Here is a 12962-nt window from a genome sequence, read left to right as displayed (position 1 = left end):
ATTCAATTACAAGTTCATACAAAATTTTTCTCCTGGACATCAAGAAGAAAAGTGGGACAACTCTTATATAACCCTTAGGTTATCAAAGCTACAAACCATTTGGGGGAGAAAGCAAGTCTCAATTCACTTCTACAATACCTCCTTATTGGCACTGTTATTTTAACTACTTGCTACTTTACATGACCAAATGTTATTTAATCTGAACATTACATAATCTGATAATCAAACTGTGCTTAATATAACAATGAAATTAACCTTATGATAAAGGCAGAGTAACTCTTTACAACAGTGGTTCCAAAACCTAGTTATTATAAGAATCATCAGAGGAGCCATCAGAATTTAGATTTAGCAAATGGAATTCAATAATTTTTTTAAAAATTTTTTACACAAGGAAACATCGGATTTAAAGTCATATCTATAAGAATAATATGGTATATTATTGAAAATAACATGTTTATTTATAATAAAGATATAGTGTTTAAAGAGAAATAATTCCATATATATTTTGTAATTTAAAATTGAATAGGCCAAGATAAACAAGTCTATATTATTCTATCGTCCAAAAAAAATTAACTTAGACTCTAAATGTCAAATTTTTAAAATAAAAATTCTAAAAAATATATTAAGTAAATTTACTTAGCTACAATAGTGTGAAAGACAAAGTCAACTTATTTTTAAACATTAGTAAAACTGTTAAATTTAAAACAGCTTTGGGAAATAAAATGGTTAGACTATATTGAAAAAAACAGCTTTTCGAGAATTCACATTTCACATATTCTCACTAATGATTTCACTTGACACAATCTCAGTCAAAACAATTAAATGATGAAAGTTACCATTTAGAAGAAAATTAGTAAGGCAGGAGGAAGGTCTACTATTTACATCTACGGGTGAAATTCGATAAGCGCCAGTGCAATAGTGTAATTCTGAAATAGAAGAAAACACTGATTTGAAAGAATATAAAGAAATATTTCCACAATTAAAAGAGGAAAAACAAGCAAAAACGAAAGCTTGTTCCTTGATCCTCTAAAACAATGAAAAACAAAAATTCAAAAAGAAACAAATAATCCGTACACAATACTTAAAGAATCTTTTGATTATTATTTTCTCTTTCAATTATTTTTAAATACCTACCAATGTTATTGGTCCTTGGTGTGCACCACTTTAATGTTATTGTTTCTTTAAATGAGCCTTCTCTACTGCTTCCACTTAAGTGGTTATCACCTTTAAAAATAAGTTTGAGAAATAATAACATTACTAAATAATCACAAACTTCAAATGTTTGACAAGATTTCCAAGACTTTAAGGTCTATAAGAGAAAATACCTCTGAGAGAACATCTTTGTTTAGAAAGTCTCCTAGAAAAATACCAAATTGACTTTGGATATCAGTTATTATTAAAATAAGTACTTCGTTTTCCTCCAAATTTCTCATTAATTAATTTAATCATTTCAGTCACTACACTAAAAATAACAGCAAATTTTTAAAAATTTTAAGAATCTACAACTGCTACCCTCTGACACCATTAAATGATAAAATAACATGGTTATGTAGAAAGCTTCAGGAACCTAAAATGCACAACTCATTGTACTGAATCCCAATAAATTTATTAGAAGAAACATAAAATGAGGAATCTATAAGGTAAATATATAAGAAGATGTAACAATGAGCACTTTTTGCCTTAATGGAGTTCAGAGTAAACAGATGTTAAAATAATAATGAACACTGAAGTCTTAAACCCTCAAGGTCATCCAAGAGGGTTGGAATCAACTTCTTCCAAACTCATGTTAACGTTGATATTTTGACCTCTTCCCATAAAAAACAAATGTTCTTAACAGCATCCAGAATCCTTTCCAGAAGGTTTTCAACTTTCTTTGCCAAGATCCATCAGAGGAATCACTATCTATGGCAGTTATAGCTTTATGAAATATATTTCTTAAATAGTAAGACCTGAAAGTCAAAATGACTCCTTGATCCATGTGCTGTGGAAAGGATGTTGTGTTGGCAGGCAAGAAAACAACATTAATCTCATTGTATGTCTCCATCAGAGCTCTTGAGTGACCAGGTGTACTGTCAATGAGCAGTAATATTTTGAAAGAAACCTTTTTTTCTGGCAGTAGGCTAAATCGTAGGCTTAAAATAATGAGTAAACCATGTTGTCAACAGATGTGCTGTTATCCAGGCTTTGTTGTTGTACTGATAGAGCACAGGTGGAGTAGATTTAGTGCAATTCTTAAGGGTCCTAGGATTTTCAGAAGGGTAAATAAGTTTTGGCTCCAATTTAAAGTTACCAGCTGCATTAGCCCCTAATAAGAGTGTCACCCTGTCCTTTCAAGTCAGGCACTGACTTCTCCTCTCTAGCCATCAAAGTCCTAGATGACATCTTCTTCCAATAGAACGCTGTTTCATCTACACTGAAAATCTGTTTAGTGCAGCCACCTTCATGAATTATCTGACCTAGATCTTCTGGATAACTTGCCGCAGCTTCTATATCAGTACTCGCTGCTTCACCTTGCACTTGTATATTATGGAGACAGTTTCTTTCCTTAAACATCATGAACCATCCTCTGCTGGCTTCAAACTTTTCTTCTGTACCTTCCTCACCTCTTTCAGCCTTCACAGAATTGAAGAGAGTTAGGGCCTTGTTGTAGATGAGGCTTTGGCTTGAGGGAATGTTGTGGCTGCTTTGATCTTCTACCCAGACCACTATAACTTCCTCTATATCAGCAATAAGGCTGTTTCACTCTCTTATCATTTGTGTGTTCACTGAAGTAGCACTTTTAATTTCCTTCAATAATTTTTCCTTTGCATTCACAACTTGGCTAACTGGTGCAAGAGGCCTCGCTTTCAGTCTATCCTGGCTTTTCAACATGCCATCCTCACTAAGCTTAATCATTTCTAACTTTTGATTTAAAATGAGAGACATTTCACAGCAAAGGAAACCATAAACAAAACGAAAAGACAACCAACAGAATGGGAGAAAATATTTGCAAATAATGCGACCCAACAAGGGATTAGTCTCCAAAATTTACAAACAGCTCATGCACCTCAATATCAAAAAAAAAAAAACCCAATCAAAAAATGGGCAGAAGACCTAGAGACATTTCTCCAAAGAAGACATAGCTTCAGCTGGCCAACAGACATATGAAAAGATGCTCAACATCACTAATTACTAGAGAAATGCAAATCAAAACTGCAATGAGATATCACCTCACACTGGTCAGAATGGCCATCATCAAAAAATCTGCAAACAATAAATGCTGGAGAGGGTGTGGAGAAAAGGAAACCCTCTTGCACTGTTGGTAGACATGTAAATTGATACAGCCACTATGGAGAACAGTATGGAGGTTCCTTAAAGAACTAAAAACAGAGCTATTATATGATCCAGCAATTCCACTCTTGGGCACATATCCAGAGAAAACCATGGTTCGAAAGGATAAATGCACCCCAATGTTCACTGCAGCACTGTTTACAATAGCCAAGACATGGAAGCAACCTAAATGTCCAGTGACAGAAGAATGGATAAAGAGATGTGGTACATATATACCATGGAATATTACTCAGCCATTAAAAAGAATGAAATAATGCCATTTGCAGCAACATGGATGGACACGGAGATTACCATACTAAGTGAAGTGAGACAGAAAAAAACGAATATGATATGATATCACTTATATGTGGAATCTAAAAAAATGATACAAATGAACTTATTTACAAAACAGAAACAGACTCACAAACATAGAGAATGAACTTATGGTTACCAGGGGGGAAGGGAGAGGGGAGGGATAGATTGGGAGTTTGGGACTGACATGTACACACTGCTATATTTAAAATAAAATGCCTTTCCATGAAAAAAAAATAAAGTAAGAGATGTGCAACTCTTCCTTTCTTAGAGGCCACTGTAGGGTTATTAACTGGACTAATTTCAATATTGTTGTGTCCCAGGGAATAGGGAGGCCCAAGGAGAGGGAAAGAGATGGGGAATAACCAGTCAGTGGAGCAGTGAGAACACACACAACATTTATGGAATAAGTTCTCTGTCTTATATGGGTACAGTTTGTGGAACCCCAAAACAATTTACAAGAGCAACATCAAAGATCATTGATCACAGATCACCATAAGAAAAATAATGATGAAAAAGTTTGACGTACTGTGAGAATTACCAAAATGTGACACAGAGACATGAAGTGAGCAAGTGCTATTGAAAAAATGTCGCCAAAGATTTGCTCAACCCAGGTTGCCACAAACATTCAATTTGTAAAAGAACGCAACATCCGTGAAGCACAGTAAAGCAAAGCATGATAAAATGAGGTATGTCTGTATTTGTTCCATTAGCCTAGTCTTTCCCAAAGTAAATTCAATAGAACACTAGTTCCATGGCCATTAATGGGTGATATTGTCAGGTAAGTTTGGAACGGGATGAACTAAAGTCAATCAGGTTTATTTACTCAAGAACTTCTCAAAGCTGTTAGTATGCTTTCATATGTTAGATCTTACAAAATAGTGTTTTCCAACGTCTCTTACTTACCACTTTTCAGAAAATCTACATGTGCATCTTTGTGATGAAGTAGCTCCACATCGTAATTGGCAGATGTGTTAGCATGTTGTTCTTCCTTAAAGCAAAATTTAAAATAACTTGGTTTTGTTTTTAAAACAATGAAGTAATTATTCATTTTGCTTAAAGTGAGATCAAATATACCCAACAATAATTAGCTATAATAAGGGGATAGTTTGCTCAGTAATTAATCTATTTAAAGATGCAATAATTTTCCACAGTAATATAAACTATATTAAAAAACTACTGGCTACATATCAGTAATAAAGTAGTGATTTTTCTTATGTTATGTCAGAATTAACATAGATGGTTCATCTAGAAATTTTAGAATTTTTTTTACTCTGAATGCATTGTCCTGCCAATACTTTTTAAACACAAATATGATGTAATTGAAATAGTTTACTCAATGTAAAATAGTTGATTGAAGGAGGAAATAGCATCTTTAAATACCTATAGTAAATTAGCAAGCACCAATTATATAAAATAGCAAATACAGACTAATAAACAAGTTTAGTAACTTGTCCTCACTAAACAGTAAATAGAAACTTCAGTATTATCTATTTACAAGAAAAAGACAAAGACTGAGGAGTCACACCAGTAGCACACAAATATGGTCAAATTTAAAAAGCAAGGTATCTGTCACCCTCAGAGTATTTTTCTTATAACTCATGAAATTATATTAAAATACGTCTATCATGCTATTTTAATTGTTCACTGCTGCCTCACCTAAACTGTTCTACTGGTTAAGGCTATAATTTCTATTAAAGAGCCAGCCAGTGGTATAAGGAGGAAATCAATAATGAAAAGATTACATTTCTCATGCAATTTAGTTTTCATCATATGGTGGCAAAAAAAATGAAACTGGACTTATAAGAAAGCTAATTTAAATTTTTAGATATACTGGCTACTTTACATTTGTAAATATAATCAATACAATTAAATGTAACTCCCCTCAGTAAAAATTCATTTGAAGCTTTCTATGGCCCAGACATTGTGCCGGTCTTAGACAACTAAATAACATAATGAAAATGACAAGACAGTAACAGATTCCTAAGAAAATCCATTAGTAAAATCATAAGACTCATATGTTTTTCAGCTAGAATCATAAACTTGTTTAAAACTATAAACTATTTTTCCCTAGTTAGACCTATTAGTTACAAACACCTTTATACTGGGTAGGCAAGAACAAAAATATAAGAAAGAAAAGATCTACTAGAACACACAAAGTGAGTAAAATCTAATAACAACTGTCAGGAAAAGAATCACAGAAAAAGTAATCATTTCAGATAGAAATTATATTTTGATGAAAATAATGAGAACAAAATTAAAAACAAAAAAGCTGATACAGAATGTTCTTATTAGGAAAAAAAAAATACAGCACTTTGTTCTGTGATCCTTTCTTGTTGCTTTTCATTATTTACTAACCTGGTCAAAGACACTGAATGTGTGCTAGCAAAACAGAAAATATGATATGGGAAGAAAAAGTTAAGGTTCATTAAAATAAATAATACATATCAAATATTTAAAAAGCAAAGCAGAGCTTTCAAAACAGCAAGAAAAAGAACTGCCTACCTTCATTGGAATGTTTGTAATAGTAGTTGAAGCCAAGTCGAAATGCTGCTGTACTAAAATATTTAATTTGGTAGCAAGATGCCGTCCTGCACGAACACTATGAACTTCGCTGGTTAAAACGGGGGACAACTATAGAAAGGTATGAAAAAAAAACCCCACAAAACTTTAAACATTTTAACTTAGTGCTAAATATTTTACTTCAACCCATGAAAATTAAGTACTTTTACTTGTGAGAATTTAGGGGGGAAAAGGTCCATAAATTAACCATAATCATTATTTTAGTAATACATTTTTATACATTCACTCATTCAACGATAGGTATTAAAGAGAACTTACTGTATAAATTGCCAGAAGCTGTGTGAGCTACTGGAGGATACAGCAGTGAACAGGCGAAATCCCTGTCCTCTTGAAACTTAGCGTAGAATAGTCTTTGATTTAAATCTATATTTTAATTTATAATTTTTACTTCTATTTATCTATATGCAAAATTGATTTGAAGTGTCCCACAGAAATACGGTAGAAAAAATAATTAATTTTGTGGAGAGGACAAACCTCTGCAGATACTACTACTTATTACGAAGAATGAAAATCACTACAATCATCATATTTTGTCACCAAGAAATGTATAAGGCAGCCAAAAGTTACTTATAACCAGGCAACAAAATTTTACTCATTGCAGGGTAATAGTATTTATTGTAAGTAAATTATTTACTTATCTCAAAGTAAAGCCAATATAATGTTATGTCACCAAGAGTCAGAAAAATGTTAACAAAAAATGGGCTTACACTGGAAACCACATAAAACACAATGATAGAGATAATGACCTAAAAAAGAAATCAGCTATTAAAAAAAACATTATCTAAGTTAATACTTCATGTTTATATTAAGTAATGCTAACTAAAAAAAACAAAAATAAGAACATACACATTTAATATAGTTATACAAACACACATATCTCTATTTCTAAACACAGACCACCAATGGAGAATATTATGTGATGTGAATCCATTTAACAATCAACAGACTCATCTCTTCCTTTAAAATTGTTCAAATTTATTTGAAAAGTAAAACCAAATTAGTTTTGGAAATTTATTTGAAAAGTTTGAAAAATTTTTTTGAAAAATTTATTTGAAAAGTAAAACCAAATTAGTTTTGGAAATTAGTCTTTTACCCCTCTGGATAGGTAAAGTTAATTTCTTTGTTATAGGAGTGTATTTTGATTAAAGAGTGTATTATTTTCCTAATGAGAAGAAAAACAGTTCTACAGAGTAAGAAGTCATTAAAGCAACTGAAATCCATTACAGTAACTGAAATTTGAGGAACAATACAAATTGTGTATGGTTTGAGAACACAGTTATTTAAAATAAACATCAACAGGCAAACAAAATACTTTCAAAATCTACAATTATAACATAAAGAACTAATCTAGGTACTTTGCCATACAGGTTGCTTTCAAAACTCTAAATATTTTTGTATCAGAAAATGTTGGCAACCTGATCATTCTTATGCTAAACCTTCTCAGCATTTATTATTAATAATTAACAATGATCTCTTCTTCCATTACTTCTGCACTTACCTCTTTTTTAGGACGATCAGATACAAGGCTGTCTTCACCAACTGGGTAGGTATGGATCAAGACTAGCTCACACTTCTGAATCTGCATGAGACTTAAAGAGAAACTTTTCACTTAGAATATAAGACTATATACTACGTAAAGAATTCAGGCAGGTAAACTATAAAAAGTTTTATATACTAAAACAGTGTGTCTCTATAATCAGATACCACGGTTAACATAAAAGCTAAATATTCAGAAAGACTGTATAACTGCTGTACTTGTATGAACATTTAATGAATAATTTATATGAGTTTAATTGAAATGCAAAAATGATCATTTTGTGTATTCGAAGGATAAAATAAAGAGAAAATTCTTATACTCTGGTATAATTTTCAATAGATAACTGCCACAGAGAAAATGAATATATTGTGTATTAATTTCCCTTTTACTAGTGTTTTTCAAGAACAAATTATATTACCTATAATTGGTTATTTCCAAGAATACAGAATTTGTAATACTAAAAAGTTACCCCCAACTTTTTATTTTATTTATTTTTTGCCCCCTCCATTTTATTTCTTTTTTTAAATTGAGGTACAGCTGATGTACAATAATAAAAGTTTCAGACATACGACAGTGATTCATAATTTTTAAAGGTTATACTCCATTTATAGTTATTATAAAATACTGGCTATATTCCCCATGTTGTACAATATATCCTTATAGCTTATTTATTTTATACATGGTAGTTTGTATCTCTTAATCCTTACCCCTATCTTGCCCCTCTCCCCTTCCCTCTCTCCACTGGTAACTACTAGTTTGTTCTCTATATCTGTGAGCCAACTTCTTATTTTAAAATTTCCAAACCTACAGAAAAATTGAAAGAAAAGTACTATTCAATGAACACCCATATATCCTTAACATAGATAAGCTAATTAGCCGTTAGCTACATTTGTTTTCACTATAAATGCCTAAATAGATGTACATTCTTTTTTTTTTTACTAAGTCATTTGAGAGTAGTTGCAGAGGAAATGACACTTCATTCCTAAATACCTCAGCATGCTTCCTTCTCCTAGTGAGAATAATCCTACTTGTTGATGATAATAACAGTACTCCACCTAGAAAATTAATAGTAGCTTGATCTAATATAGACTCCTCACAGCAATTGCCCCAAACATATCTTTAGTGGCTTTTTTCTTTTTTAAAAATTCAGACAATATAATTAGTTATGTTTTGATTTGGTACATACTGAATAATGCCACCAATGATTTGCTCATTTTATAGATTTGTAATACAGAGTATGAGAACAAGCCATCAAAAAATATGCATTATAAATTCATGTATTATTTTACCCTTCTGCTCACCTTTTCTGTGAGCAAAAAGTAAAATTTTAAACTTAAAGGGAAAATGGGAGAAGAAGTTTCTGATCGAACATACATTTTTGACTAATTTGTAGAGCCAGTAGAGAATTCAAGGGAATGGTACCAATTACCATTAAAATTATTGGAATAATTATAATGAAATAAATATGACTATAAAATGGAATATTTATTCCATTTATGGATTATACTCACTGATCTGAATTTGCAGCAAGCTTGTTATGTTCATGAATTGTTTCCTGGACACAGTCCTCAAGCATTCGCACATGACTATCACTATGGCATAAAAAAGATAAAACCAACTTAAATAAATAAATAGTAAGAGAAAAAATTAAACACACTATTCAGCTGTAGTATCTTGTTACAGGCACTTAAAATTACTTCAATAAGGACTGTCTGTAGTGTGCTCATTCACAATACCAAACGACCAATTGAATGAAAAACTAGTGAGGAAAAAAAGTCAAATCGACCTACGTGATAACAATCTAAACAGTTTTCAATAAGATGAACTGGATATTTTAGAACTGGATAAACACAGTTTCGATATTAGAAAGGCCACGTGTGATATCCTTAAATGCTAACATGTTGCCCCTGCTTTCTTTTTAATAAAAACTACAATAAGATATTAAAATTCCCTCAGTGAAAGAATTACTGTGATTAATGGCTCACCTTTTTGCATTAGTAATGCAAATTATTCGTCCTCTATTTCCAACACGTTCTGCATTCTCCATTAGTAGAGTACGAGCCTCATGTTGGTATTCGGTAATTTTACAGAGGGTTTCCACTGCTGCAACAAGACCATGCAGAATACTGCAGCATTCTGGATCTGCCCGTGGATTAGGAGGCCCAACAGCAGCTAACGCTGCCATCAGCTAAGTAAAAGGGAAAACAATCATGTTGACAAGAATAAGCACAAGTCAGACAAAGGCATCACAAGAAAATGAAACTACAGACCAATGTATCTTATAAATATGGATACAAATATCCTCAACAAAATAATAGCAAACTGAATCCAGAACATATAAAAAGAATTATATACCATGACCAAGTTGGACTTATCCCAGGAACACAAAGTTGATTTAACGTCTAAAAATTAATTAATGCAAACGATATCAATGGAATTTTTAAAAATCACATGATCATCCCCATAAATACAGAAAAAGCATTTGACAAAAATCTAAAACTCTTTCATGATAAAAAACACTCAACAAACTAGAAACAGAAGGGAACTTCCTCAAGCAGATAAAAGGCACCTATGAAAAACCTATACATAATATCATGCTTAATAGTGAAAACTAGATGTGTTCCCTCTAAGATCAGAAACAGAAGGATATCCACTCTCACCATTTCAATTCAATACTATACTAGAGCTTCTAGCCCAAGCATTAGGAAAGAAAAAGAAATAAAAGGAATTCAGATTGGAAAGGAAGAAGTAAAACTATCTCTATGTTGCAGATGACATGATCTTGTATGTAGAAAATCCTAAGGAATCCATTAGAAATTTTTTAGAAATAATAAGCAAGTTAAGCAAGGTTGCAGGATACATGATCAACAGACAAAAACCAATTGTATTGCTGTACATTTGCAAAGAACAAGCCAAAAATGAAATTAAGAAAACAATTCCATTTATAATAGCACCAAAAAGAATAAAATGCTTAGGAATAAATATAACAAAGGAAATGCAGATTTTATACTCTGAGAACTATGAAATGCTGTTGAAAGAAATTAAAGATCTAAATGAGTAGAAAACATCCTATGTTCATGGACTGGAATACTTACTATTGTTAAGATGACAACATTACCCAAACTGAACTACAGATTAAACATAATCCCTGTCAGAATCCCAGCTGACTTCTTTGTATTGATAGAAATTGATAAGGTGATTCTAAAATTTATATGGAATTACAAGGGATACAGAATAGCTAAAACACTCTTAAAAAAGAACAAAGTGTGAGGACTTTGCTTTATATATGCATAAAGATACGTTGGAAGGACCCATTAAAAACTAATAGTGGTGGGGATAAATAGTGATGTGGTGGTAAACCAGCTCTCCAAAGGGAAAAAAAAAACCTAATTTGTAGTGTTTGCCAATATCTATGGTTAAGTACTCCCATGATCGCTACTTTCAAGCTTTCACTGAATGTAAAGTTGATAGGAGATGCACACACTCAGCTCTTCCAAGTTGGTATAACCAGGCTCTAGCACAACACTAACTGGAACAGGGGATGAGTGGGAAATTTTTCAAGGCTTAGCTTTTACTTACACACACACACATATGTGTACATGCAAGTATATACGTAAAATTTATTTTTAAAAAACATAGGCATTACCTATTCATAAAAAGTGATCAAAAATGAAAGAAAAAATACTGTATATATAGGACTATAAAAAGTCCCTGGTACATAGGAGAAAAAATAAAAAGCTTTTTTAGGACAGGGGTGTTGTGGTCCTGGGAAAGCAGCAGAAAGCTTAACTTCTGGAGTCAGGTAACTATGGACTGAAATGCTGGCTCTGACTTTTAATATTGTGTGACCCTGGTTTAACTCTCCTAGCTTTTTTCCTAATCTGAAAGTGAAACTAATAATAGAACCTGTGCCACATTAGTATGATACTTTCAAACTTTAATTTACCCAACAAAAACAAGACCAAAACTCCTGAAATCTGATAAATTTTTTGTAATAAGATCTACAATGTAGAGGATAGAGTCACGTGCTGTAACAGAAAGAGTCCTGGACCCAGGTATGCAAGTCAAACTACCTCTGGCACCTGTGGGCTTCAGTTCCTTCACCTGCAAAAGGAAGGAGTCAAAGCAAAAGATGTCTACAATCTTTCCAGCCCAAACATTCTTCAATCAATCTACTTCAATTGCTTCTCATGATCAGTCACAATAACTAGAGAAAGGTGTGACACAGATAACGAAAGCTAAACATTAAATGTGTTTACGCAAACAAGATTATACATAATTTATACAAAATGTCAATTACTTTATATCATCTTAAACATTAGGGATCTGCTATATAGTTGCCTTCACACCTGGAGTTTCCCCTTCTGTTCATAATCTAAAAGCAATGCGTGTGATATAATATGCCTTCACCTTCAGAAAGCAGAAGGAAGCAGTAATTCTCGTATCATCAGTATAGCTCCCATTATTAAATGCATACCTCTTACTGCACTGCAGAGGTGCAGTAACGAAAATCTATTCAAATTTGTACTTATTTTTATTTATACACAACTAGAGAAGCTTCAGTCTTCTTTCACAGTACCTCTTGAAAGAACAAAGCAGAATACATGCTATTTCAAAAAGATAGTACAGGGGGAATGTACGGAATCCTTAATATTTTTTCAAGCAATGAAAGAATAAAGAACATTTTGGAGTGATATAAATGCAAAGCCAAGCCAATAAAAGTCCCCCTTCAGTGAGTTACCTCAAAAGAAAAAAAGGTTAGCTATGTTTACATATTATAATATTAATCACAACATTTTAAGACCAAACATCGTAAGAAACACATTTTCATTGAAACACATTTGCATGGGATTATTTCCACTAAAGGGCATCCATTAACAGAAAAATTTTAACATGAAATAGTTCAAATAATGTATTCAAATATTTCACTAATGCCTGTCTCTCATGTTCATATTCATCAGTGAAGGACCTGATAGACTGAAGTCTTCTATCCACCTAAACGACAGAAAAGAACGTAAGCTACCACGAATTCAATAGCTTTAGACACGTTTAAAAAGCATAAACTTGATGAATTGAGCATGGGTTTATTTCTGCTCCCTCAAACTCCACTAAAACTGTAGTAAAGGAATTTAATTTAAAAAAGCAAACACCAGGGCTTCCCTGGTGGCGCAGTGGTTGAGAGTCCACCTGCCGATGCGGTGGACACGGGTTCATGCCCCGG

General features: G+C 32.5%; 1 protein-coding gene across 2 annotated transcripts in view; it reads right to left on the bottom strand.

Annotated features, from left to right (window-relative positions):
- The window catches only part of INTS13 (integrator complex subunit 13), a 33975-nt gene that overhangs the window by 14075 nt on the left and 6938 nt on the right, over window positions 1-12962 (bottom strand). The window contains exons 4-10 of one of the 2 annotated variants that reach the window (XM_027129388.1): window positions 9727-9929; window positions 9253-9333; window positions 7703-7793; window positions 6127-6255; window positions 4528-4612; window positions 1135-1224; window positions 837-926 (exon numbers count right to left, since the gene is read on the bottom strand). In XM_027129388.1, coding sequence (XP_026985189.1) covers window positions 837-926; window positions 1135-1224; window positions 4528-4612; window positions 6127-6255; window positions 7703-7793; window positions 9253-9333; window positions 9727-9929 — 769 coding nt within the window. Of the gene's footprint in view, window positions 1-836; window positions 945-1134; window positions 1225-4527; window positions 4613-6126; window positions 6256-7702; window positions 7794-9252; window positions 9334-9726; window positions 9930-12962 lie in introns of both variants that reach the window. The other variant, XM_027129387.1, reaches the window with a different exon arrangement.

Source organism: Aethalodelphis obliquidens, unplaced genomic scaffold, assembly GCF_003676395.1.
Source record: "Aethalodelphis obliquidens isolate GAN/ISIS:26980383/991018 unplaced genomic scaffold, ASM367639v1 scaffold36, whole genome shotgun sequence".
Taxonomy (NCBI): domain Eukaryota; kingdom Metazoa; phylum Chordata; class Mammalia; order Artiodactyla; family Delphinidae; genus Aethalodelphis; species Aethalodelphis obliquidens.
Note: the sequence above shows the minus strand (reverse complement) of the source record. Positions and strands in the feature narration are given on the sequence as shown.